The sequence below is a fragment of the Trachemys scripta genome, chromosome 2 (assembly GCF_013100865.1).
Source record: "Trachemys scripta elegans isolate TJP31775 chromosome 2, CAS_Tse_1.0, whole genome shotgun sequence".
In the NCBI taxonomy this organism is placed as follows: Eukaryota; Metazoa; Chordata; order Testudines; family Emydidae; genus Trachemys; species Trachemys scripta.
Genome location: NC_048299.1, coordinates 149,745,183 through 149,768,249, shown reverse-complemented (window position 1 = coordinate 149,768,249; position 23,067 = coordinate 149,745,183). Strand labels below are relative to the sequence as shown.

Below are 23,067 nucleotides of genomic sequence, written 5' to 3'. Positions count from 1 at the left end.
ATCTTGAGTGAGTCACTGATGCAGCAAAGCACATCAGCATGTGCATAAGCCCCATTGACTTCAGTTAATGAGTGAGTTAAGCACCCGTTGAATCATGGCCTATAATTTCCCTATGCTTCCATTGCTCAGTCTATAAAAGGAGCATAATATTGAACTAACTCAAGTATATTGAGACTTGGTATTTGCAAAGCATTTGGAACTTGTACATTGCCTTGTACCTAAAAATCTCTCAGTATCATTGTTGTAATAAGAAGCGGAAGGAGTAGTGACTTACTGCTGTTTAAAAGGTGGATGAGCAAAGGACAGGTCTTGTAGGACTAAGGTTCTATCTACTCTACAATAATGAATAACTCTTGAATAATTGAGTTAGAAGACATGACGTGCACCATGGTCAGCGTTGACCAGGACAAGCCATAATCAACATCGTGTCAGCTGGTTGGGACTGCTTGTGTGAGTCACTCTTCACAACGTGAATAAGGGTTCCTGTAGTGCCTACAATGTCTGTCTGATTTAGTGACAGAGCACAGGAGTCAAGACCTGGAGCCTAGTACTGACTCTGCCACTGGCTTTCTATCCATGTTTTGGCAAATTGCTTAATCTTTCTTGGCTTCAGAGATGGGGATAATATTTCTTAGCTACCTTTGCAGAATGCTTTGAGATCTCTGAAAGCCGGTGAAGTGTTATGTGCATGAGCATGTGTGCTGGTGCTTTGGGTACGGCAGCACCCCCTGGCTTGAAGTGGTTTCCATTATATACAGGGTTTACAGTTTGGTTCAATGGCTCTCAGCACCCCCACTATACAAATTGTTCCAGTGCCCCTGTGCATGAGAGGAGTATATGTATGTATTTATATAAAAGCACAAAGTATACATACCTATAAAATATAAATACTTCTGGTGTTGCCTTTTCCAGAACAGGCACAATCTTTGATCTGATCTTTCTCTCCCTGGGGAAATAGGCCATCAAGATTGTTGGTGAAATTAGATTCAGAAACTTCCAGGTGCAGTAGAAGGAAGAGCCGTCTCACTAATAATATTCTATTTCTCAGACAGCTCTGTTTACTTTCCCTAGCCCCCTTGATCTTTCTGTCTTCTGTATCCTGAAGGCAAGATAATAAAATATTTTCACTGAGTCTCAATCCAGTGCTTACTGTGCTCTGCAAACAATCGTTCCAGGCAATGGCCAGTACATATTAATTTGTTCATCGGACTGACTTTTGGTGGTGGTTTATCTTTGGTGGAAGGATTAGCTGCTTTAGAAGCACCCTGTATCTTTGTTTCCTGCCTGACAGGGCCATGTTCAAGGCCAGCCTAACCGTCCCTGACTTTCATGTGAAGCAAGGCACAGGCTTCTCCGCTAGCAGCTAGCACGGGATGTCATTTATTTTCTCCTCATGCGGGGCCAGCCACTATCTCCACTAATTTTAACTCAAGTTAATCCCATCACGTTATCTTGTGCTGATGCATATTAGCTCTGAGTCTGCTGGGGGAAGCAGATGAATAGGAGGAAGTGAACTATATGGGCTCAGCATTATCCCTGGGGGAATTCCACTGAAATCGATGGTGTTCCCCATCGGATAAACTTATCCCCAAGGGATAAACTTGATCCATTATTTATAATCATATCCTCTTTCATCTTTATCCTCTTCTCTGCAACATCTGAAGCCATTCAAAAAAGGGAATTTTCTCGCTGTTGGGTAGAGAAACTGGAAGCATTATGCCATGACAATACTAAGGGCACATCTACACTACCTGCCGGATCGCAGGTAGTGATCGATTTATCGTGTCTAGTGTACACATGATAAAATCGATCCCTGATCGCTCTGCCGTCGATTCCGGAACTCCCACTGCGGTGAGAGGTGGAAGCGGAGTCGACGGGGAAACGGCAGTGGTCGACTCACCGCCGTCCTCACGGCCAGGTAAATTGACCTAAGATATGCCGACTTCAGCTACGCTATTCGCATAGCTTAAGTTGTGTATCTTAGGTCGACCCCCCCTCTCTAGTGTAGACCTAGCCTAAGACTGCTACTTGATCCTCCTTGCACACCTTACAAGGTGCAAATGTGGGTTTCAACATGAAGCAGGTGTAAGCTGCTAAAGCGTCCTGAACAGTCTTTTTGCAAGAGAAATAACTTCTACAATTCTCCCACAGCATGGTTTCTGGCGTGCTACATGCCTCGGATTGCATGTGACCTTCCTGCATTCTCAGTTCAAATTGCCCTTCTTGCCTGGATGCCATTTATTCCTTGTTTTGACTAGCAGATTAAATAATCAGAGCTCCACGAGATTTGTTGAAGTCTAAGCACCATTGACTGGCACTTGCTCTGAGCCACAATACCTTGCCTTAAGCCTGGATAGAACTGGCAGAGTGCACAAACCATTCTGCAAAAAGATCCCAACTCCATACTGTCTCCTTCCTCTTACTGTAGACAAAATGAGGGAGAGGGAAAGGTCAGCCAAAGACGGCGTTCCCAAGCAATGCAGGGCGACAGCTACAGTGTTCCAGTGGCTAAGACAAGAGGCTCGGGTCCAAAGACCTGCACTTTCTTCCTGGCTCCACTGCTGACTTTTTATGTGGATCACTTCCCCTCTTCCTGCCTCAGTTTCCCCACCTAAGAAATGGGATGATGATGCTTGCCCCTCCTCCTTAAAGCACTTGGAGATCTCCAGATGAAAAAATGTTATATAAAGGCTACGTGTTAAGTATTTTTATAGATCTATTGGGTGCCACATAATGACATCTCTAATTTTCACCATAGATAAATCTGGGTTGTTTTACAGTAGACTTAGCAGTTCCAGCTGAGATTGGGGCCCCTTTGGGCTCTGAGCTGTACACACAGAGAGTAAGAGAGAGCTCCTGCCCTAAAGAGCTTCTACCCAGACAAGTCAGGCAAAGGATGGGAGGGGTACCAGAGTGGGGAAGTGACTTATCCAAGATCATGCAGTAAATAGGTCATTGGCAGAGTTGGGAGTGGATTCTTTGTCTCTCAAGTCTCTGTCCAGTGCCTTAGCCTTTGCACAAAGCTGCCTCTGAAAAGTTAGTAAATCTAGGCTACTTGTGAAGTTGGTCGTTTTGCCGAGTTAGGTTGAAATGCTGACTCGAAGAAAAACAATTGAGAGTTCAGAATGAATTACCCTTTCTTCCAAAGTGGAGTCTTAAAGCAGATTATAAATTCTGGAGCTTAATTTTTCTTCAGTCAATGGTTACTTCAGGCTGCACAGTATGTGCTCTGAGACTGTAATTAAGATGAGAGAATAGTTTTAAATTAGCTCCAAACATTTTTCTTAGCCAGAGTAAGTTTGTCCTATTGAAAAATTTCACCCAGCCATAAGTGCATTTTGTTTGTGGTCCACAGAACCACAAGAATTTTTTCCACCCTCTTAGTTTAATGAGAGGCGAGATGTGATGCAATTGCTGTGTAAAGCGAGCGTTTTGTTCCTGGCTTGTTCCCTTAAAACCTTTCAGGTTCTAGCCTCAGAATTTGTTTTTCCTAAGAGCAGAAATACTTCCTCTTCTATGTGACTTTACTATGTCATTGTCGTTCTTAAAATAGTCTTAGAAAACGTTGTGGTTTGTAATGGATGCAAATTTATTCCCCCCCCCCCGCAGTATAAAAAAAATCAAAGGGAGGAAGGAGGAAGATGGGGAGAGAAGGGAAATGGAGAAGAAAGAGGGGGGATTTTTCTCTTTGGCAGCATTTCATTTCACTGCTGTAATTTCTGTAAATTACAGCACGAATTGCACCATAGTGTCCATTGCAGAGCATCTACCAAGACTGAAAATGAATCCAGCCTCTGAATGGCGCATGGGAATCTAGCAAGCATTGATTGTCAGTGTTGCAAATCTAGTTTCTTTTAGGGTTGTGGAACAGAGTAACAGGGTGAGTGAAACGCTGGGTAATGTTTAGCACAGCAAAGCTCTGCTCGGTTATATTGTTGTAGATCCCCGCCTCAGTCAAGGGCACAGTTTGTAAATGGCAAGTGTGATTCTGGGGCACACACGGAACTAATAAATCTCCTGAAAAGTACAGAGGATCCTCACCTTCGGTTGAATTCAGTGGCAACTGAGGGTGCACAGAACAGGGCAGATCTAGGACTCTCTTAGCGCTAGCGGGGATTTTTTTTTTTTCTGTGCAAAAAATGGGTTTCATGGAAAATATATTTTTTTAAATATTTTGGGTAAAAACAAAGTTGTTTTCAGTTTCTGATTGTCAGAAATTGTCTGATTTTGCAGATGGGGGTTGTTTTTTCTGTGAAAACCTGAAATGTTATCAAAAACAGACATTTCCCGTGGAGTTTTTTTCAACAACAACAGCCACCACCACCCTTTTCCATGTGGAAAAACAAGTGTAACAGAAAATATTTGACTGGCTCTAGCCCAGCTCGTAATTAAAACAGGACCACAATCGTTCCAGAAGCTGTGGAAAGGAGACACATGAAGAGAATTCAAGCTCTGGTTTAAAAATAGTTTGTACAGGTAGTCCTCGACTTTACGACATTCGAGTTACGATGAACGGCACTTACGACATTTATAAATCATGTTTCGACTTTACAACGCTCGATCCGACATTGTTCCTATGGGAAATTCGAGTTATGACGTTTTCGACTTAAGACATGATTTTCAGGAACCAATTATGTTACAAGTCCGAGGACTGCCTGTATTGCATTTAGCGCGGTAAGCTCCTGCATCCCAAGCTTTTAGCATTCTTTGATCATTAGTAGGTGTACATACATTGTATCGCTTCCTGTTTGTCCACCATTGAAATTGAAACGTTTGCCATTGACTTAAATGGGAGCCAGATCAGGCTCTTTTTATTCCTTTTGTGAGAGGCATATGTTTCCATTGCTTCTAGGAGGGTTAGGTTTTTTTAAGCTGTTGCCTTTGTACAAGATCTGTTTCATGCCAACAGCCCGTAGAGTGTCTCATCAATCACGTCAACTGGGCTAAGATCAGTGCAAGATCTTGCTTTACTTCAACCTATTTACTCAAAGTATATCAAAGTACTGATCTATTGGAGCACATATCAATATAGAAATGGCTCTTTTTGGCACTGGAGTGCGAATAGACATACTCTCTGCATGGGCATTTGGAAATGGTACTCGGGATTTTCTCTAGAAGAAGTGTTTTTATGTGTACCTTTTGAGTTCATCCAGATTAGTTTCCGGAGGGTCTTTCACATAGAGAAATCCTATATTATCCACCCTGTTTTTGATATTTGTTGAAAACACATATTGGAAAAATGCAAGGTGAATATAGCTGTCCAGATAAGGAACTGAAATGAGTTCCGTTTTTGGCTTTGACGCAGACTTCCTGTGTGACCTTGGGCAAATTGCTTAATCTCTCCTTGCCTCGGGCCCCAATCTGTGTAACAGAATTAATAATGCTTCCTGACATCATGGGGGTTTTGTGAACCCCTACCCTTTACCCCCAGTAGCCCTGAACTGGAGCATGTGCAGGTCGCTCTGAGGAGATGATTTATGTGCAGTGTGGTCAGGGCTAAGAACTGTGAGAGTCTGACACTTGGTCGACAGAGTCTTCAGAGATGTTTGTGAGACACTGATCACCTCCATAGTAAATCCTGCAAATAAATAAAATGCAACATCTTGCTGTATTCACATGTGGTCTCCGGTCACCAACAGCAATCTTTGTCTTGTAGTTGGGATTTAATATTTGTGTGTATCAATGCTGCTGACTGTAGTAATATAGAAAACAGTTTTAGACAAAGCAAATACAGCAGTTTATATCCTTCCTCTTCTTTCAGAGAGGGACAGAGTAGAGAAATTATTTTTAAAAAAGGGGTTCCTGCTATGTAGAGACAGTTGTGCATAGCTAAGTACTAATGGTATTAATTACAAGAATGTGTCTCTTTGAAACTGTTTTCATTTGGAGCTTTTTGCCCCTACTAAGACCAGATTTCAGACATTGATACCTAAATAGTACGCTCTAATTATACATTCATAATCAGGTTGGCAATCAGGAATATAGCTGCCCATTTTATGTCCCTGGTTGGTGATAGGGACGCAATTTTAAACTGTCCATATTTGGAAATTGTGCCCACAGTACATATAGATAGAGATGGATTTAAGCCACATGTTTTGGATCTAGTTAGCAAAGACCCCAATGTTTGTAGTGTTTGGATCTGGAGTATTGGTTTAGCTCTTTATAAAAGGTAGGACCGTATGCAAAATTCCAACCCAGGTTTAAATTTCAAACAACCTGAATTTCAGAAGTGTCGGGATCTGGGGCTTTGATTGTCTATTAACGAGTGGTTTGATCTTGGCAGTGGCTCAGCAAAGAGGCATCAGACGAGAACTCTTTCGCATGTTTTAGTGCATGTCCTAGGGGAGTCATTGATTGTGTTAGACTTGAGAGCAGTCCGTCTAGAATAATTTAAGGAATGTAAAGTTGAAAAGTGTTCTCCAAAATCACATGGTGCAGTTGCTTTCCCTATCATGGGGGAGTTAATGTTTATATGAATTAATTGCGCAGGAGGTTAGAAATGACTATCTGCCACCATAATGCTTGTTATCCAGAGCTCTGCAGTCTTGCTTCATGAGGCTATGCATGGAATAATTAAAAGTGCTAAGGTACATTGTCACATCAGTGAAACCAAAGAGTATGTATTTAGAAAGTACTTGCTCATTTGATGGGTTGTAGGCCTTGTTTAGGGTTTATTAAACTCTGGCAACAGGTATTTTAAAGAAATCATTGGCGACTGAAGAAATCAAACAATACAGACTTGATGTAAGCAGTCTTTAGATTAGCTGGCATTGACATCTGCTCTGAATTTGGCTTGATACCTTTATGTTCAGTGTTTAATATTAACCATTAAAGTTTGCGCTCCTGTACCCATTTGTATGACACCAATCTTAAATCTTATGGGTACAGAGAACCTGGGATCAGATGCCTTTTCCAAGCTGCTCTAAAACAAAGTCCCTACACCCCTTTCCAGGGGTTCATTAACAATAGCATAACAAAGTTCATCTCAAGCCTTTTCCCAGGTATGACTGCACTTGGAGTTCCTCCCTCAGGACTGCTCAGCTCACACTCTAGATCCCCTCTTTCTAGAGAGCCACTCCTACCTCTCATATATCAATGTGTGTAATGAGCCAACTGATTCGGTGAACCAGAAGAACCCACTTAACCCTTTCTCAGCAGGATCAGTCCCTGGTAACAGGGTGGTGTGTAGCAGACTAACACTGTAAGCCTGTTAAAGAGACATTTCAGATTTTGTCTTGGTAAATTAGATCTAGTGTCTAGATATTTCTGATATGTTGCCTTGGACAGCAGGCTGTGCCTGATGCTTAGTATAAATCAGGAACTTGCCATAATTCATCTGGCTGATTGTGCAATATTGGGGATGGGGGTGGGGTGGGGGGGGAGAATTCCTTCCTGAGCCCTGTGAGCGATCCGTTTGAGAATCATGAGACTTAATTATTCATCCTACTCAGCACTGCTTCAAATGTTGTAACGGGTTATAAAATTCTCCACCCCTTTTTAAGTACATCTACACCTGTGGCTCTGGCTCCCTTGTAGGAGCAACGTGTCATGTACATTATGAGACACAAGTGCCTGCCCAATTTAATCTGGGGTGGAACCAGAAAAGGGGCATGCGAAATATTCTCATTAATTAATTTGGGTTGGGGAGAGCTTCACAGAGTCATTTGTTTTAATAACATGCTGAGTCAGTATTTTAGAATTTTACATGCTGTTTTGTAATGAAAAATTAAAATGTATCTACTGTAGGAAACTCAAGAGAACAAATTGCCACTTTTGGGAAGCTCGTGGGGGAAACTTACTTAGATTATAAGGTCTTTTTGCTGTGTTTGTACAAGCGCCTAGCATGATATTTGTTCTGGTCCATGACCAGGACTCCTAGCTGCTACCACAATACAAATAATAGAAAATAACAAAGTTATTAATATTTATTTGCATTGTGGGGATACTAGAGGAATAGATTAAGCCAAAACCCCATTGTGCTAAGCACTGTACATACCTACATAAATGATAATTGGTGTCCCAAAGTGCTTGCAATTGTGGCCCCGATCTTTAGGTAGACTGCTGCACCCACACACTGATACTTTCACTTCGGCAAGTCTCTCCATGGGGCAAAAAGTCTGTTTGTGGGCTATCAAATCCGAGTCTCCAAATGCAATGCCATGAGTGCTATGCTAACGCAATGTCCCAGAAATTGGTGTGGGTTTTTTGTCATTGTGTTTGGATGGATTTTGAGAGTTGGAGTGGAATGGGGTTATGGACAGGACCAAAAGAGCAGACTGCCATCGAAATGAAGCGCAGGGACTCAATTCAGTTAGTGTTCTGACTTTAAAATGTAGTTGCTGATATTGTGTAAACAGAGATGGAGGCCGGGGTTCTAATTAATCACATAGTGTTTCACTCAGGCAATAAGATAAAAGGAACCTTTTTGTTTATAATACCAACGAGATGGAAGAGTTGTTGAGGCTGGTGCAAGGAGGGCAGTAAGTAAGAATTAATATGATTAAATTTAGGACAAGACACATTCAGCCTAAATGTTATCTATGTTGTAATAGAATAATTCCTAATAGCATCAGAGCTGAGATTTTAGTAATGTGCAGAGGCCCTGAACAAGGTCCAATATGCTGAGTGCTGTACAAACACGTAATGAGAGTCAGTCCCCATTGCAAAGAGCTTGCAGTCTAAATAGACCAGACAGACAGAGTGGCACTGGAAAGAAATCGGGAAGTGGCTTACCCAGAGTCACACAGCAGGTCAGTGGCAGCAGCAAAGATAGAACCCAGGTCTTGTGAATCCTCATCCAGTGCTTTGTCCGCTAGACCATACTGCCTGTCTAGTCTAATCTAATCAAATTCTGTCCATTCCATATTTAAAAAGCACCCATCACATAACAATTTGGGGGCTGGAATGTATTTCCTAAGGAACTGGTGGAAGCCTCATTGCTTGTAGCATTTAAAAAAAACCGGAGAGTAGAAGATGTAAGAAACAATCGTGCAGTGACACTGGGAGGTATAATAAGTTTCCTAGCAGGTGTTTTCTATGGTTAGATGTGGATTTGATGATGGTTTCTATTGAGTCACCTTTTGGAAGACTTCTTGAGCTCGTGGTTTTTAGCACACAACCAGCCTGAAATTATGATCCCTTTTTCTCCTTTAGGACAACAGGATGACACAATTTCGGCATTTACAACAAATGACCTATTGCCTGATAGAATGGAGATCACAGATACTCTCTGGGACCCTTCCCAAAGATGAGTTGGCAGAACTCAAGAAGAAGGTCACTGCTAAAATTGACTACGGCAACAGGTAAACCCCACTCAATGTTCTACATAGAATCAAGCTCCCAGCTGATGGTCTGAAACTAGGATTCCTGGACAGGCAGTTGGTTTGTGTAATCAGTATTAACCTGGTAGCAACAGCAGCTATCAATGGAGGCAGCATCTCTAAAAATAAAGTCATGGTTTCTTACCTGAGATGATAATTGCATTGCAAAGACTTACTGGCACTTCATTAACTCCTCGGAGTTTCAGTCTAAGTATTAAAAGAAAATCCTCTTATCTGCTGAATTTAGCAGATAGCTCACAGATTTTGCACCTAACCAAGCAACTCTTATTTGTACTAGTTGTTCTGTTAACCTCATTATTAATGACTTGTGTAAGTAAAGGCTGAAAAATTGGGCCCTTCACTGGTTCTGTTACTTTAGTGCTGCCTGAATTTGGTTAGGATAAGAGGCAGTGGATAGGATCCTGGGAATTGGGAAGCCTGAATTCCATTCCTGGCTCTGCCACTGACCTCTTGTGTGTGGCTTTGGAAAGTTTGTTTCCCCTTTTATCTGTCATGTCTATTGAGCTTGCAAGCTTTTCCGGGCAGGGGCTGTCTCCTACTGTGTGTGTGTGTGTGTACAATGCCTAGCATAATGAGGTTGTGATCTTGGTTAGGGTCTGAAGGTACTATCGTATCGCTAACAATAAAATGGAGTCTGGATCCTCTGTTTTGGGGTTAGTGAAGCCAGATGACACTTGTCATCTGTTCATCTTCCCAGCTGTCACAGAGATGGACTCTCCATTGGTTCTTTAAACAAATCCCTCCATTTTTAAAAAAAAAGTTGCATGAACATCTTCTGTTCCATTTCCGTGCCAACATTAAAAAGACTCTTGAAATCGCATTTGCTTCCAACTTATTGCCAATTATTCTCCCTTTTCATCTGTAACATGGATGCTGCCCAGGATCTTAGGGCTGGATCTGGTGGTGCGAGATGACAATGGAAACATCCTGGACCCAGATGAAACCAGCACGATTGCTCTCTTTAAGTCCCATGAGATGGCATCCAAAAGGATCGATGAAAGGATCCAAGAGGAGAAGGTATGTCCCTGCTTGTTTGTGGCCTTACCCCCATGAAGTCACCTGTACTCTCTGTCTGTGTGTATGTCAGCTGATTTTTTGGTTAAGGGAGGTTATGCTGTCATAGTGGTGTTCTATTTGGCATCAAAGCTAAATTGAATTCCACTGTGCTTCCATTAAAAACAAAAAAGGGGGAAATCCATTTAATGAGGACTGGGCATCCGGCGCTCCTTGGCAGCTTTGAAATTCTGAGATATAACGTAGCTTGCTCCTACCTTCCAAGTTTTGGCATCAGGTGCACGTTCAATAGTAACTGTATGGAATCATCTTTTCAACAGCATTTTAATGGCTTAGGAGCCTGTGTCATTGACTTCCAGCCTATATTCTTTCTAAGATTGCCCTTCCTTGTTCAATGGCTTTCAATGAGACTTAGGCACCAAAGTGCCACATGAGCACTTTTGGATATTTAATTTAACCAGACGCATTCTTCTTTTTCCTCCTCTGGTTAAAGACATTCAAGTTGTGATGTATTTGTTGTTCTTGTAAACATATATGTATGTTACATGTATACAATATGAATCACTTTGGTTACCCCACGGTTTCAGGACACAGACATTCCTGTGGTGCAACATGGGTTCATAGAATATCAGGGTTGGAAGGGACCTCGGGAGATCATCTAGTCCAACCCCCTGCTCAAAGCAGGACCAATCCCCAATTAAATCATCCAACAGATTTTTGCCCCATATCCCTAAGTGGCCCCCTCAAGGGTTGAACTCACAACCCTGGGTTTAGCAGGCCAATGCTCAAACCACTGAGCTATCCCTGCCCCATCAGTCCTCCTATCCCACTGAATGAATCAACCATCAGTCCTGTCTAGAAATTAGTTGAATCCTTAAGGAGACCCAGCACTAAGCTTTATCCCATATGAAGCCTCTGTTCTTTCTAAGGAGACCCCTTCATGTTCATTTGATCTTTCTCTGCAGTCTCTGCAACAGAATTTAGATCTCCGAGGACAGCCAGTATTCAACACAACACACACTTACAGTCTGTACGTGAACTTCAAGAACTTCGTCTGCAACATTGGTGAAGATGCAGAGTTGTTCATGAGCCTCTATGATCCTGACCAGTCGAAACTGATCAGGTAGGTTGCTGCTGAATCGGAAAGTTCCCTCTTGCTCTGTGGTGATTGTGGTGCCCCATAATCTGGCGCTGCAAAGAGGGCTGTAAGGGAGGAGTTGTTTAGGGTGGTTTTCGTCTTTAGTCTTTTGTTCTTTCTTTTGGTTACTCCATCAACAGTGACTTGGGTAAGAATTATTTTATCTCAAATGAGGCCTAAAGCCACGGTCTTGAGCCCATGTGATACTTAAAAATCCCACAACACTTGTTAAAGGGGTAAGTATATTCACCCCAGTACCTTAGTCAAATTCCAGCTTGTCCCTTTAAATTCTTCTTATCTTATATCCCCCTGCAGTTTCCTTTTGGACTGAATATATTTTCTTCACTACTTCCCTTAAACTGTGTTTATAGGTTTGGTGTGTTCTGGTAAACAGCTGCCTCTCTACACCCCAGAGGTGGCTGCATTTCACCAGTGGGCGAAGTGACTTTCATGTTTTTGAAAATTTTACCTAGTATACATGAATTGCAGAGGTTTATTTTATTTTATTTTATTTATAGTGAAAATTACCTGGTTCGTTGGGGCAGTAATGGGATGCCGAAGGAAATTGAGAAACTTAATAATCTCCAAGCGATCTTTACAGTAAGTCCTGTTGTGTTTGCAGCTTGGAAATTCTCCAATGCTTAGTCATCCACTGTAATATTTATTATTATTATTATTTACTGCTTCTCTTGGAGAAGCCCCTAGAGTCTCCAATCAAAACCAGTCCTGTATAAATACCAAAACTATTATTCTCCCTTTCCCTTTTTTAATGAGTGCTGTATAAACACGACAGTTATCTTGTATTCTATGGAAGGAAGCTTTTGTATCTGGCAAATGCTGATTTACTTGGCAAGATGACCTGGGTCAACCAGTATGTTACCAAACAAACAGGAAAGTTACGTGCAGTGTAAGTGCCACATCAAAGATAAGCCCTTGCTTTATATTCCTCGCCACATAAATCTAGTTTGCCAGGATTTTCAAAGTGATTAGTAATTTTGGGTGACTCCGTGTTTGGCTGCCCAACTGAAACATTGTAATTAAAGGGGTCTGATTTTGAAAGAGTGCAGCATACAGTGCCCTTTGAAAATCAGGACCCTTTCAAGATGTCTTAAGTTGGGCACCTCTTTGCAAATCATGAGGGCCACGGCAGGTGTTCTTGGTGTGCAAGAACCATACAGACAAAGGCTTTTGTAATCCTTAGCAGAGTAGGAAAGTGGCGAGCTTGAGCAGCAAAGTACAGAAGAGATGACATCTGATATGTTGCTCCTCATTTTAAAACACAAGAGTATTAGTGACACTAGAGTTAATTTTTAAAATGAGAAGTTGCGCCTTCCAAAAATGCATGGATACTGATTATGTTCATTAGACATTTGCTCAGGGAAATGGTGTATGCATGCAAACAATTGAGCTGGGTCCACAATTATTTTGCCAGCAGAAAGTTTTCCATGCTTTTTGCTTGGACAGTTAAGGTTGTACGGACAAGCTGGGGTGTCTGCATTTGAAAATGTGCACCATCATGGTTTTTTTTAATATCTGTAAGGGAATATATTTTTTCCAAAGGCCACGTTTTAAAGGTATTTCGGCACCTAAAGATGCAGGTAGGCACTTTCGGAAATCCTACTGAACGTCTAGCTGCATTTTTAGGCACCAAAATAGATTTAAAAATGGGGTCCTAGGTGCCTTGTTTGTTGTTTTCAATTGAATTCTCCTATTTAGGAGGAATTGAGTTTGAGTGCATTGTTGGTTCTGCTCTTTGGTGGGGTTTCTGTGTCAATATTTTGCTCTTAGTTCTGAGTTTGTACAGGATTAGTGAGCTAGCTGGCTGGATTGTATAAAATCACTTGTAACCAGCTGTTCATGAAAGAATAACACTTCAATGTAATCATTTGTGGCATGTTCAGACTAGAAACAAGAGTGGCACAAGCTAACTGTCCTGTCATCAGTAGATAGTGCTTTAGTAATAACATTATTTACCATTGTTTCCAGGACTGGTGCTGGGAAGTCTTATTGAAGGACAGCGTGTTGTTAAGAAGTTGCTATGTGTTAAAATTGTCGGGCGCGTGCCATATATTTGCCTTAAAGGCCCTTTTATAAGTGAGATTGTTTTCTTTCTTTCTTTCTTAGAAATGTATTTCCTAGCTTAAATGTGTTTGTCCTTGTCAGATGGCTGGGAAGTGATGAACATTGGCAAATGTCTTTTTGTTTTTTCTACGTTCACAAAGCAACTGGGTTTAATTTTCTCTATTTTAAATGGTTTCTGCTGTTTCTCTAGGACCTGAGCAGCTCTGACCTGATCAGGCCCAAAATCAGCTTGGTGTGTCAAATTGTGAGAGTGGGGCACATGGAGCTAAAAGATGGGAAGAAACACACTGGTGGGCTCCGGAGACCATTTGGGGTGGCAGGTATGAGATGCCGAGCTGCAGAATGCATTATCTGAGAGCGACCATGGTCCAGTGGCTAGGACACTGGCTTGGGAATCTATCCCTGGTCCTGTCATTGAACTTCGGAAAGTCAATTCACTTCTCGCTGCCTGTTTCCCCATCTGTAAAATGGGTATAATAATACTGACCACCCACCTTCGTTAAACCTTTTGAGATTTACAGAGGAAAAAGTTCTCTCTGATAGCTACATATTACTACTGTTTGCTACTTATTATGCCCTCCATGCTTAAACTGCCCAGTTCTAGTCTCCTGAAGCAATGGTATCCCAGTCGATTTTCAGATCCTTATCACAGTGTCATTTCAAGGCTTGGATTTTCAAAGGAGACTTAAAGAGCTAGGTGCCTGGTTCCCATTGAGTTAGGCACCTAACTCCCTTGGACTGCTTTGAAAATCTCGATCTGAAAACACACAGGGAAAATTAAAATTAAACTTTGAAGAAAACAGAATGTGAAATCTAAAGGTAAATTCTTTGCTTTGATCAGATCTTTGTAAATCCCATCCATTCTTATAGGGAAGAATATTCATGCCTAATGCTATAGGCTGGATCTATGAGAAAAGCTGTGTGTGGAATTTGCTTTACCTGCTAAGAGGATGAGAACACTGAAGGCTGGAACTATGTCAATCAATCAGATTAACAAGGCAAATAGGACAATTGACTGACTGAAGAGAGAGTTGAGAAAACTATTATTCGTCTTCTAGGAGGGGAATAAGTATTTTCTGCTTCCACTTGGCTTTTGGAAAGTAGATTGATTTCCTTGAAGGGATCAATAAACAATGTGCAAAGCAAAATTCTACTTAGACCTTGTTTACACCTGGGAAATTTTGGCAAAATTTTCCCATCATTGCAAATGCTGAACTTGCTCCACCAGTGAGAACAACATTGTGAAAAAACTAGTATGGATGGGTTGGTGCTTATGATTCCAATGCTGTGTCAGACAGATCTGCTTGGTGCTTAAAAGAACCAGTGGCCCTTTAGGTCTCCCAGATTTGTTACCACTAGTGTAGCTAAACTAGAATTAGCATCTGTTGGGCAAGACATTTTTTATTTTTCTTTCCTTAGCAGTCACTTAGCAGAGGTATAAAATGGTCTTTGTTAAACTTGTCTCATTGCAGTAATGGACATTACTGATATCATACATGGGAAGGTGGATGACGAGGAAAAGCAACACTTTATTCCTTTTCAGCAGTAAGTATTGGACATCAGGGTGAGTCACGGAGCTGTATGAATCAGAACAGATAGTCTTTAGAGAATGGCAATGTCTGTATGGGAGCTTTGGGGTGTATCAAAAAGGCCTATACAGACACATTGGTTAATTGTAGAGTCTGACCCTTTTGAAAGAAAAAAATCTCCAGTCATGTAAAGCCCAAAGTTTGCAGCAGGATGATTGACTCGAGTGTCATCAGTAAAAACCTCATCAGCATGATTTATGCTTTGTGACAGGGAAAACAACCACTGGAAGGGGGATGGCTGGTGGGGTGGTATCATAGCACTAGATTTGAAGTAGACAGACTCCCTGAAATCACACGTTCAAATTATAGAAGGATCAACTGAGGCCAGGTCTACGCTACGGGGTTAAGTCTACCCATGTAGCTGGAGTCGACGTAGCTTAGGTTGACTTATTGCAGTGTCTATACGCACTGGGTTGACGGGAGAAACTTCCTCGTCGACTTATCTTACGCTGCTCGTTCCGGTGGAGTACCGGAGTCAACGGAAGAGTGATCTGCAGTCAATTTATTGGGTCTTTACTAGACCTGCTAAATCGATCCCCGGTGGATCTATGGCCGCAGTGTGGATCCCTGGTAAGTGTAGACATAACCTGAGTCCAATGCACGTTAGTGGGTGGGTTCCTACAGACAAGACTTCGAAAATCAGAGGCATCATCTACTGTGCATGCGCATTGGGGGTGGGATTTTCAAAAGCAAGTAAATGATTGAGAGCACAAATCCAACTGAATTTCCCTTGCTTTCACCACTGTGCATCATCTGTCTAAGGGTGGAGTAGGAGGAATTGGGTAAAGAGGCTAGAAGTCGGGGATGAAATGATTCCTGGCTGCATGGTTACAATTTCTGGTTTGGAGAGGAGATTTAAGCCCCAGAACCGTGCCTTTCTAGTTAGACTGGCTCTTTGATGGCACTGTTAACTTGTTCAGCATGTTACAGTAATGAAAATGAAGCTTGTTTGGGTAAGCTGAACTATGTTATTACAATCCTAAATATAGCAGTTTGTTTGGTTCAGCCAGCATGTCATTACGAGGGACTCTCAGAGAGAATTTTTTATTCCTTTCATCACCTGTTTATGAGACTAGAAAAACTGCCCCAAAGGGTGTTTTTCCTTTCCACAATAACGTGGATTTACAACTGTTTTTTGTCTGTCTTCGCTGCAGGGACATAGTAATTAGAGATTAGCTCATGATGCAGAGTTTGGATCCAAATCTAGGCTCTTCCAAAGTTTGGGGGTTCATATCTGGGTGCGGTGGGGTGGAGAGGGAGGCTTGTTAAAGGCTTTGGCTTGTTAAAGACCATAGGGGCCAGATCCAAAGGTCAGAGATGTTTGGATCCAGGACTTTCTTGGCCTTCAGTCTGCCTGCACCCCATCTTCTGTTGTTCCATTTATCAGAATTGCAATGGAAACCTACATCAGGCAGCGACAGCTAATCATGTCTCCTCTAATGACTTCCCATGTGATCGGTGAGAATGAGCCTCTGACTTCAGTCTTCAACAAAGTCATCGCTGCAAAGGAAGTGAATCATAAAGGGCAAGGTACATACGTTGGACAAGGAGCCAGCTTCACAACCTGGGGCAGGGGAAAGGCTCTCTCTCTTACAAAGGAACTGAATTACTTGTGAAGGTTCAGAGATCAAGGCCACTGGAGTCTGTTGCTTCCATTGGGCCGGACTGTGAAATGCTGCTATCCCATCACCAGAGATTGAACCAGGAACCTCCAAAGCTAAAAGCATGAGCTTCATAAGCTCCCTAGCTGGGCTATAACAGACTCATATCCTCTGTGGATTGGGCAAGGAGTGGGACTGTAACAGACTCACCAGTGGGTTATTCCATCCTTACGCAAAACAGAAGACTTGTCCATTTCTCCCACTAAACTAGTTTGCCACCAATGTTGTAGTTACCTTGGTAAACTACACTCCATAGCTTACATCTCCTTTTATCCCACCCCACCCAACCCCTCTGATTCTCCTAAATGATTTGGATGTGGCTGAGACCTTATGGTTTGGGTTCTGCCACCTTTGCTCAAATTAAATAGTATCTTACTCCAGTGACAGTACCACTGAAATCACTGGATCTACTTACAGAATTAGGTAATAGTCAGCCATGAGTAAGGCTATGTCCTCACTACGGGGGGGGGGGGGGGGGGGGGNATTCAGCTACGCGAATAGTGTAGCTGAATTCGACATATCGGAGCCGACTTACCCCGCTGTGAGGACGGCGGCAAATCGACCTCTGCGGCTCCCCCATCAACGGCGCTTACTCCTACCTCTACTGGTGGAGTAGAAGCATTGATTCGGGGATCGATTGTCGTGTCCCGACGAGACACGATAATTCGATCCCTGAGAGATCGATTTCTACCCGCCGATTCAGGCGGGTAGTGTAGACGTAGCCTAAGTGTTGGAGAATCAGGCCCGGTGGAAACCTGGGGTTGTGTAATTTAACTGTGTGTTTGAGATACTACATTATATATATCAGACAAGAAAATAGTCATTAGTTTTCCCTCCTTAAGCCCAGGGTTAATGGTCATACTATAGACATTGCATTTGTACCAGTAAACATTTATTAAGTACCATATTTTTTCTTAGGCCTCTGGGTCTCCCTGAAGCTGTTACCTGGAGACTTAGCCCAGGTTCAGAAGGATTTTTCTCACCTTGTCGACAGATCGACTGCAGTGGCTCGCAAAATGGGATTCCCTGAGATTATTCTGCCTGGTAGGTACTTTATCTTCATGAGCACAGAGGGTCCTGTGTACAAAGTCATGAGCACAAACTCTGACTTGCTTCTGTGCTTGTGAAGGACATAAGAAGACACAGAGATCCTGGATTTACCTGTTGTGCAGAGCTCTGTTCCATGGTTGGTTGAAAAGTGTGTGTTGTTTTCCACTAAAATTTTCAAATAAGATTAAAATGTTTCTGTTTTGTCAAAAACTTTCAGCAGAATTTCAGTTTCATCCAAAAAGTGAAATTATTCAGTTTTGTTTCTGTTATATTTTATTTAAGGAAACCTGAAAAATGTCAATGAATGGAATTTTTTGTAAGAACATTTCCATTTAGTCAAAAAGCCATCTTTCATCGTGACATTTTCCCCCACCTGCACTATTGAATTCACATAGGGAGGAATTCACCCTGTCAGATAGGAAAGAGAAATACAAAAGATATGAATTTGGTCATGGCATAATGGAATATGAAGCTCCTTTGTCCTTTATTCATGAGTCCATTTGTGGTGATAAACAGAGGTGGTGTGTGGAAGTCATGCATGCAAGGATTATTAGCAGGAAGATTGGTACATGATAGAGTCTGATCCAAAAACTGAGGTGAAGATGAGACCAGTGGTTCAATCTAGAGCTCCCTTGATATCATTCAAGGATGTGAAATAACATGGTCAAAGTCCCATGCTGGGGTGTGAAATGTTAGCCCTGTAACTTCCCCCAGCTGGCTGTCCATGAAAAGCGGCTCACTGGGAGTCTCTTAATGTTTCAGGTGATGTTCGAAATGACATCTACATCACTCTGATACAAGGGGAGTTTGACAAAGGGAAGAAGAAGACTCCCAAGAATGTAGAGGTCACCATGTCTGTGCATGATGAAGATGGCAACCTCTTGGAGGTAGGGTGGACCTGCTTGGATGGTGGGTGACAAAGATGTTGCTTTATGCATGTAGTGGGCTGCTGCAGGATCTCCAGCTGAGATGGCCCTTATGGAGATCCTATGTGCAAGGACTGTGTGATGGTTCAGTTAAGGTAATTCTAGGGGACCTCTGTGATTGCATTGCTGGGGAAAGCAATAGAAGATGTGATGGACATGCCTGTATTGGTTGAAAGATGGATTAGATGACATAATGGATCTTTTCCACCTCAAACATGAATAGGAGGCATAGGCTATAGGTAAGGTGAGTGCAGTGTAGTGTAGTGGTTAGAGCATGGTTCTGGGAATCAGAGCTCCTGGGTTCTGTTCTTACCTCTGCTACTTTTATTTTTCTTCCTCCAAACTTGAGCCTTAAGGTTCAGTTAGTTACGTAGGAAACTCAACTGCTGGAGCACAGCTAAAGGCTGCACACCTTTAGCAGCAGGTGTCTAGATTGTAGGCTTGACAGTAATTTACCAAAATAAACAGGTGTCTCACAGAGGCCTCTGCATGCTGAGCTTTAGTCCTCGGTATAACCCTAGATTATTCCAATTTCTTATCCAATGAATTTTAGGGCTCAGTCCTATTGAACTTACACATTAATATTGATGTAAGGAAATCTTTGAAGGTTAGGAGTAAAATTTTCTAAAATCACCAAAATGACTTAGATGGCTAAGTCCATTTTCAAAAGTGATTTAGTCTCCTAAGTCCCTAAGTCACCTTTGAAAATGGGACTTAGGCTCCTAAGTCACTTAGATGCTTTTGAACATTTTACCCTAGGTATTTTTTCCTGACTTTATTTGCTCTTCACCTTCTGCTCATCTTTTTCCCCAAAGAAAGCTATCCATCCAGGCGCTGGTTATGAAGGGATCTCCGAATACAAGTCCGTTGTTTACTATCAAGTCAAGCAGCCTTGTTGGTATGAAACCGTAAAGGTGAGTGTGTGCATTTTACAGTCCTGCTCCCTTCACATGGAGCCTAAAGAATAGGACTAATCAACAAACCTTGAATCAGCAGAGGACATGTAGAGTAGCATGTTGTCCTATGTGGTCTAGAGAGACAGTGTTGTCTGGTCCTTCAGCAAACAGGACTCTGGTCCACTTTCAGCTGCAGCTGAAGGATTTCAGATGCAGCTAAAGGATTTGCTAGAAAAGGTATCATCGCTGGATCTGTTGTGTGCTTCTAAAAACCATCTGCACCCTTGCTGTAGACAGAAGCAGAGTATCTTTGGGATAACTGAAGGGTTTAACTGCTAATCTGAATTGGATGGGGGGGTGGTCTCTGAAATGGAAAGAACAGGCCTGCTTTTCTGCACTTGGAATCCTGGTAAAATTAAACCTCAGAAGGCCCTTCCATTTACTTCCTAAACGTTTTTCGTGATGGGAGAGAGAGAGGGTCCTGGATTCCAGACGTTATTGAAGCTCTGATTGATTGCATAACCCTGGCCATGCCAATGGCCACCTGTACTTCTGTAAGATGCTGCATCTGAGAAGAGCTTTCCCACTAACATAAAGTACAAATGCATATATATTTGTGCATATATGTGTATATACACATGCGCACACACACGCAGAGTAATTTAAATACCTAGGTACCAATAGATTCAGGACTGAATGGCTTTAGCAAATGCTTTCATGAAGATAGTGCAAAGTGGATTGGGGGTAAAGTTTTCAAAAGAGCCTAAAGGAGTTAAATGCTCAAACCTCATTCAGTTTCAATGGCATTTGCATGTTGAATTCCCTGTGATCCTTTGAAGATCTTAAACAGAACTAGAGATGAGTTTTCAAATGTAGGGCCAGGGACAAGAACTCCTGGATTCTCTCTCTAACTTTTCCACTGATGTGTTACATTGGGTAAGGTACTTCGTTTCTAACTATGTTTTTCCCATCTGCAAAATGGTTATAAGACTTTGGGGTGAGGGGTTGGAGCATGTTATGAGACTTGCTTTGTTAGTGTTCGTAAAATATTTTGTGTTCCTCCTAATCAGAGGTATATGAGAAGCCCTAATTATTGTTCTATTTGACCCCTCACGTAATGTTCAGGTGTCTATTGCAATTGAAGAGGTCAGTCGTTGCCATCTGAGGTTTACGGTCCGTCACCGATCATCACAGGAATGTAAGTACTTGAAGCGGAGACCAGGTCCCCCTCCCCCCCCATGTATATTGTGCACTTTGTAGCCTAGATATGTTTCTGAATGTCCCGCAAAGATGGAACCAGCATTTGGCCTTCCTCCTAACTGTAGTCTGTTGGGAAGGGGATGGTTCAGAGTTTGGCATTGGCATGGACAAGCAAGGGAATGCTTTCTGACGAGCCCCCTCAACTTAATGGGTGAGCAAAACGGGGCTGCTATTCTAAGAAAACAGGCTTTTCCCACTGGATTTCCAGCACTTTTGCTTCTGATGCTGGTTGGAAATCCCGCAGCAGCAGCTGCCTTTCTTGGTGTGTTTCGGCATTTCCACTCCCTGATTGGAAGCAAGAAATGGGAATGACACATGCAAACGGAGGTGGGGGGGTAGAAATAGGTGTTTTTGTCTATAAAAATGGGAAACAGGACTGCCTGTCTTTGGTGCCGAGGAGCTGAACTACTCATTTTATTTTTAAGTTTACAAAAGTCACTGCCGGAATGCGCTGTGACTCGGGTCTTGATGGCCTCGTTGCAGGAGGACTTTAGGTCAAATTCATGAGAGGCTAATAAGAAAGTTAAATAGCCAGAAATCTCATGAAGCTATTTCAGAGCAGTGGGCGGCCCCATGAGATCAGATCAATAGCCTGAGAAACTGATCCAAAAAAGGCAGTAAGACACTGTAACAGAGCCTCCTTGGTCCTGCTACTGACTCGGTCAACAAACCGCGCAGAGACCCTAGTGCTGGTTCAACACCCTGTGCAGTTTATTTATAATTGAGTCCCACCACTTTCACAACATACCTAGAGCCTTTTCAAGCAGGGGGAGAGCAATCTCTCTCCCCCTCGCATTGCCTGCTTTCCCCCTTTTCACTTTCTTCCTGTGCCTATTTGTGGGCTCTGGCTAATGGCTTCATTAGCCTTTCTGCCCTGCCCCACCTACAAATTAGGCACAGGTCTGCCTCATCAGTTCCAATCTGCTATGCCTGATTGGAGCTGCTGTGAACAGAGTGCTGACTCAGGGTTTCCTATCTAGCACTCTGTCACAGACACAAATCCATAGAGTTAAATGCAAGATGTGGTGCCAGATTTGCAAAGATAGAGGTAGTAGGTACGAAGTCAGAAATGCATGCATTTGCATTCACAATTCCTATGATTACATGTACAAGTGATTATAAGCTGCTTGGGGCAGAGGCCATCTCTTTGTTCTGTATTGGTACAGTGCCTAGCAAAATGGGGCCATGGGCTATGACCAGAGCTCCTAGCTATTGGAATACAAATAACAAAGACATTAACATTTAAGGCTGTGATTCGCAAAACTGCCTAAGTGATTTGAGTGCTCAATTATCATTAAAATTAGGCCTCTTTGGAAAATGTCAGCCTAAACCTCTAGGCAGAATTGCTCTGTAGGGATGCAAATTGCAGTGCCTTTCTTCTTGCATCTACCCATTGAAAATTTGGATATGATGAGGCATTAACAGGGAAGCGTTCTCATCTTATTGTAAAAATGGTCTAATGTGCCTCGAGGTGTGTTGCAATGAAACTGTGCTTTTTAAACAGAAGTTATTACTCTTGCTTTGTTCCTTAGTAGCAGCAAGTCACAAAGAACCTTCCCATGGTTTGGGAGCTGGGAGATAATCCAAGAGACAGACTAGAGGCCCCTCTTAGTGAAGGTTATGTTCTTTCTCTTTGCAGCCAGGGATAAATCGGAGAGAGCTTTCGGGGTGGCCTTTGTGAAACTGATGAATGCGGATGGAACAACTCTGCAGGATGGCAAACACAATTTAGTCGTTTACAAGGTAGTTTGGGGGAAAAAATCCTGTGGTTGTGCAATTCTTGTACTAGTTGAAACATCTTTCCCAGCCATGTGTGTAGTCTCCTGGTAACACAAGCCTTTCTTTACTCTGTTAACCGCCAGAGTCTGAGAACCAGTGACACACTAATTTGTGGTCATGATAAGCTGCCATTAAATAAGGTTGCACTGGGCAGACCTCTGATCACTTTGACACAGGTCTGATACATTCTTGTTGTAGCTTGAGAATCCATTTTGCTTGTTTGCTATATTTGGCCCCGTAACCCAGACAGCCTATAGAGAATGGGCATGGATTCACGTCTTTTCCCTTTCTGCCTTTAGGAGGAGCTGTCTTTGACAAGGGGAGAGATACC

At 42.4% G+C, this 23,067-nt stretch overlaps 1 protein-coding gene across 1 annotated transcript in view; it reads left to right on the top strand.

Moving 5' to 3' along the window:
• Positions 1-23,067, top strand: part of DOCK5 (dedicator of cytokinesis 5) — a 138,419-nt gene that overhangs the window by 47,279 nt on the left and 68,073 nt on the right. Inside the window, exons 6-17 of the mRNA XM_034761830.1 lie at positions 9,154-9,302; positions 10,223-10,358; positions 11,321-11,478; positions 12,012-12,093; positions 13,766-13,895; positions 15,048-15,120; positions 16,552-16,694; positions 17,744-17,869; positions 18,638-18,762; positions 19,617-19,715; positions 20,823-20,895; positions 22,597-22,700. Of these exons, the coding sequence (XP_034617721.1) occupies positions 9,154-9,302; positions 10,223-10,358; positions 11,321-11,478; positions 12,012-12,093; positions 13,766-13,895; positions 15,048-15,120; positions 16,552-16,694; positions 17,744-17,869; positions 18,638-18,762; positions 19,617-19,715; positions 20,823-20,895; positions 22,597-22,700 (1,398 nt within the window). The remainder of the gene's footprint in view (positions 1-9,153; positions 9,303-10,222; positions 10,359-11,320; positions 11,479-12,011; positions 12,094-13,765; positions 13,896-15,047; positions 15,121-16,551; positions 16,695-17,743; positions 17,870-18,637; positions 18,763-19,616; positions 19,716-20,822; positions 20,896-22,596; positions 22,701-23,067) is intronic.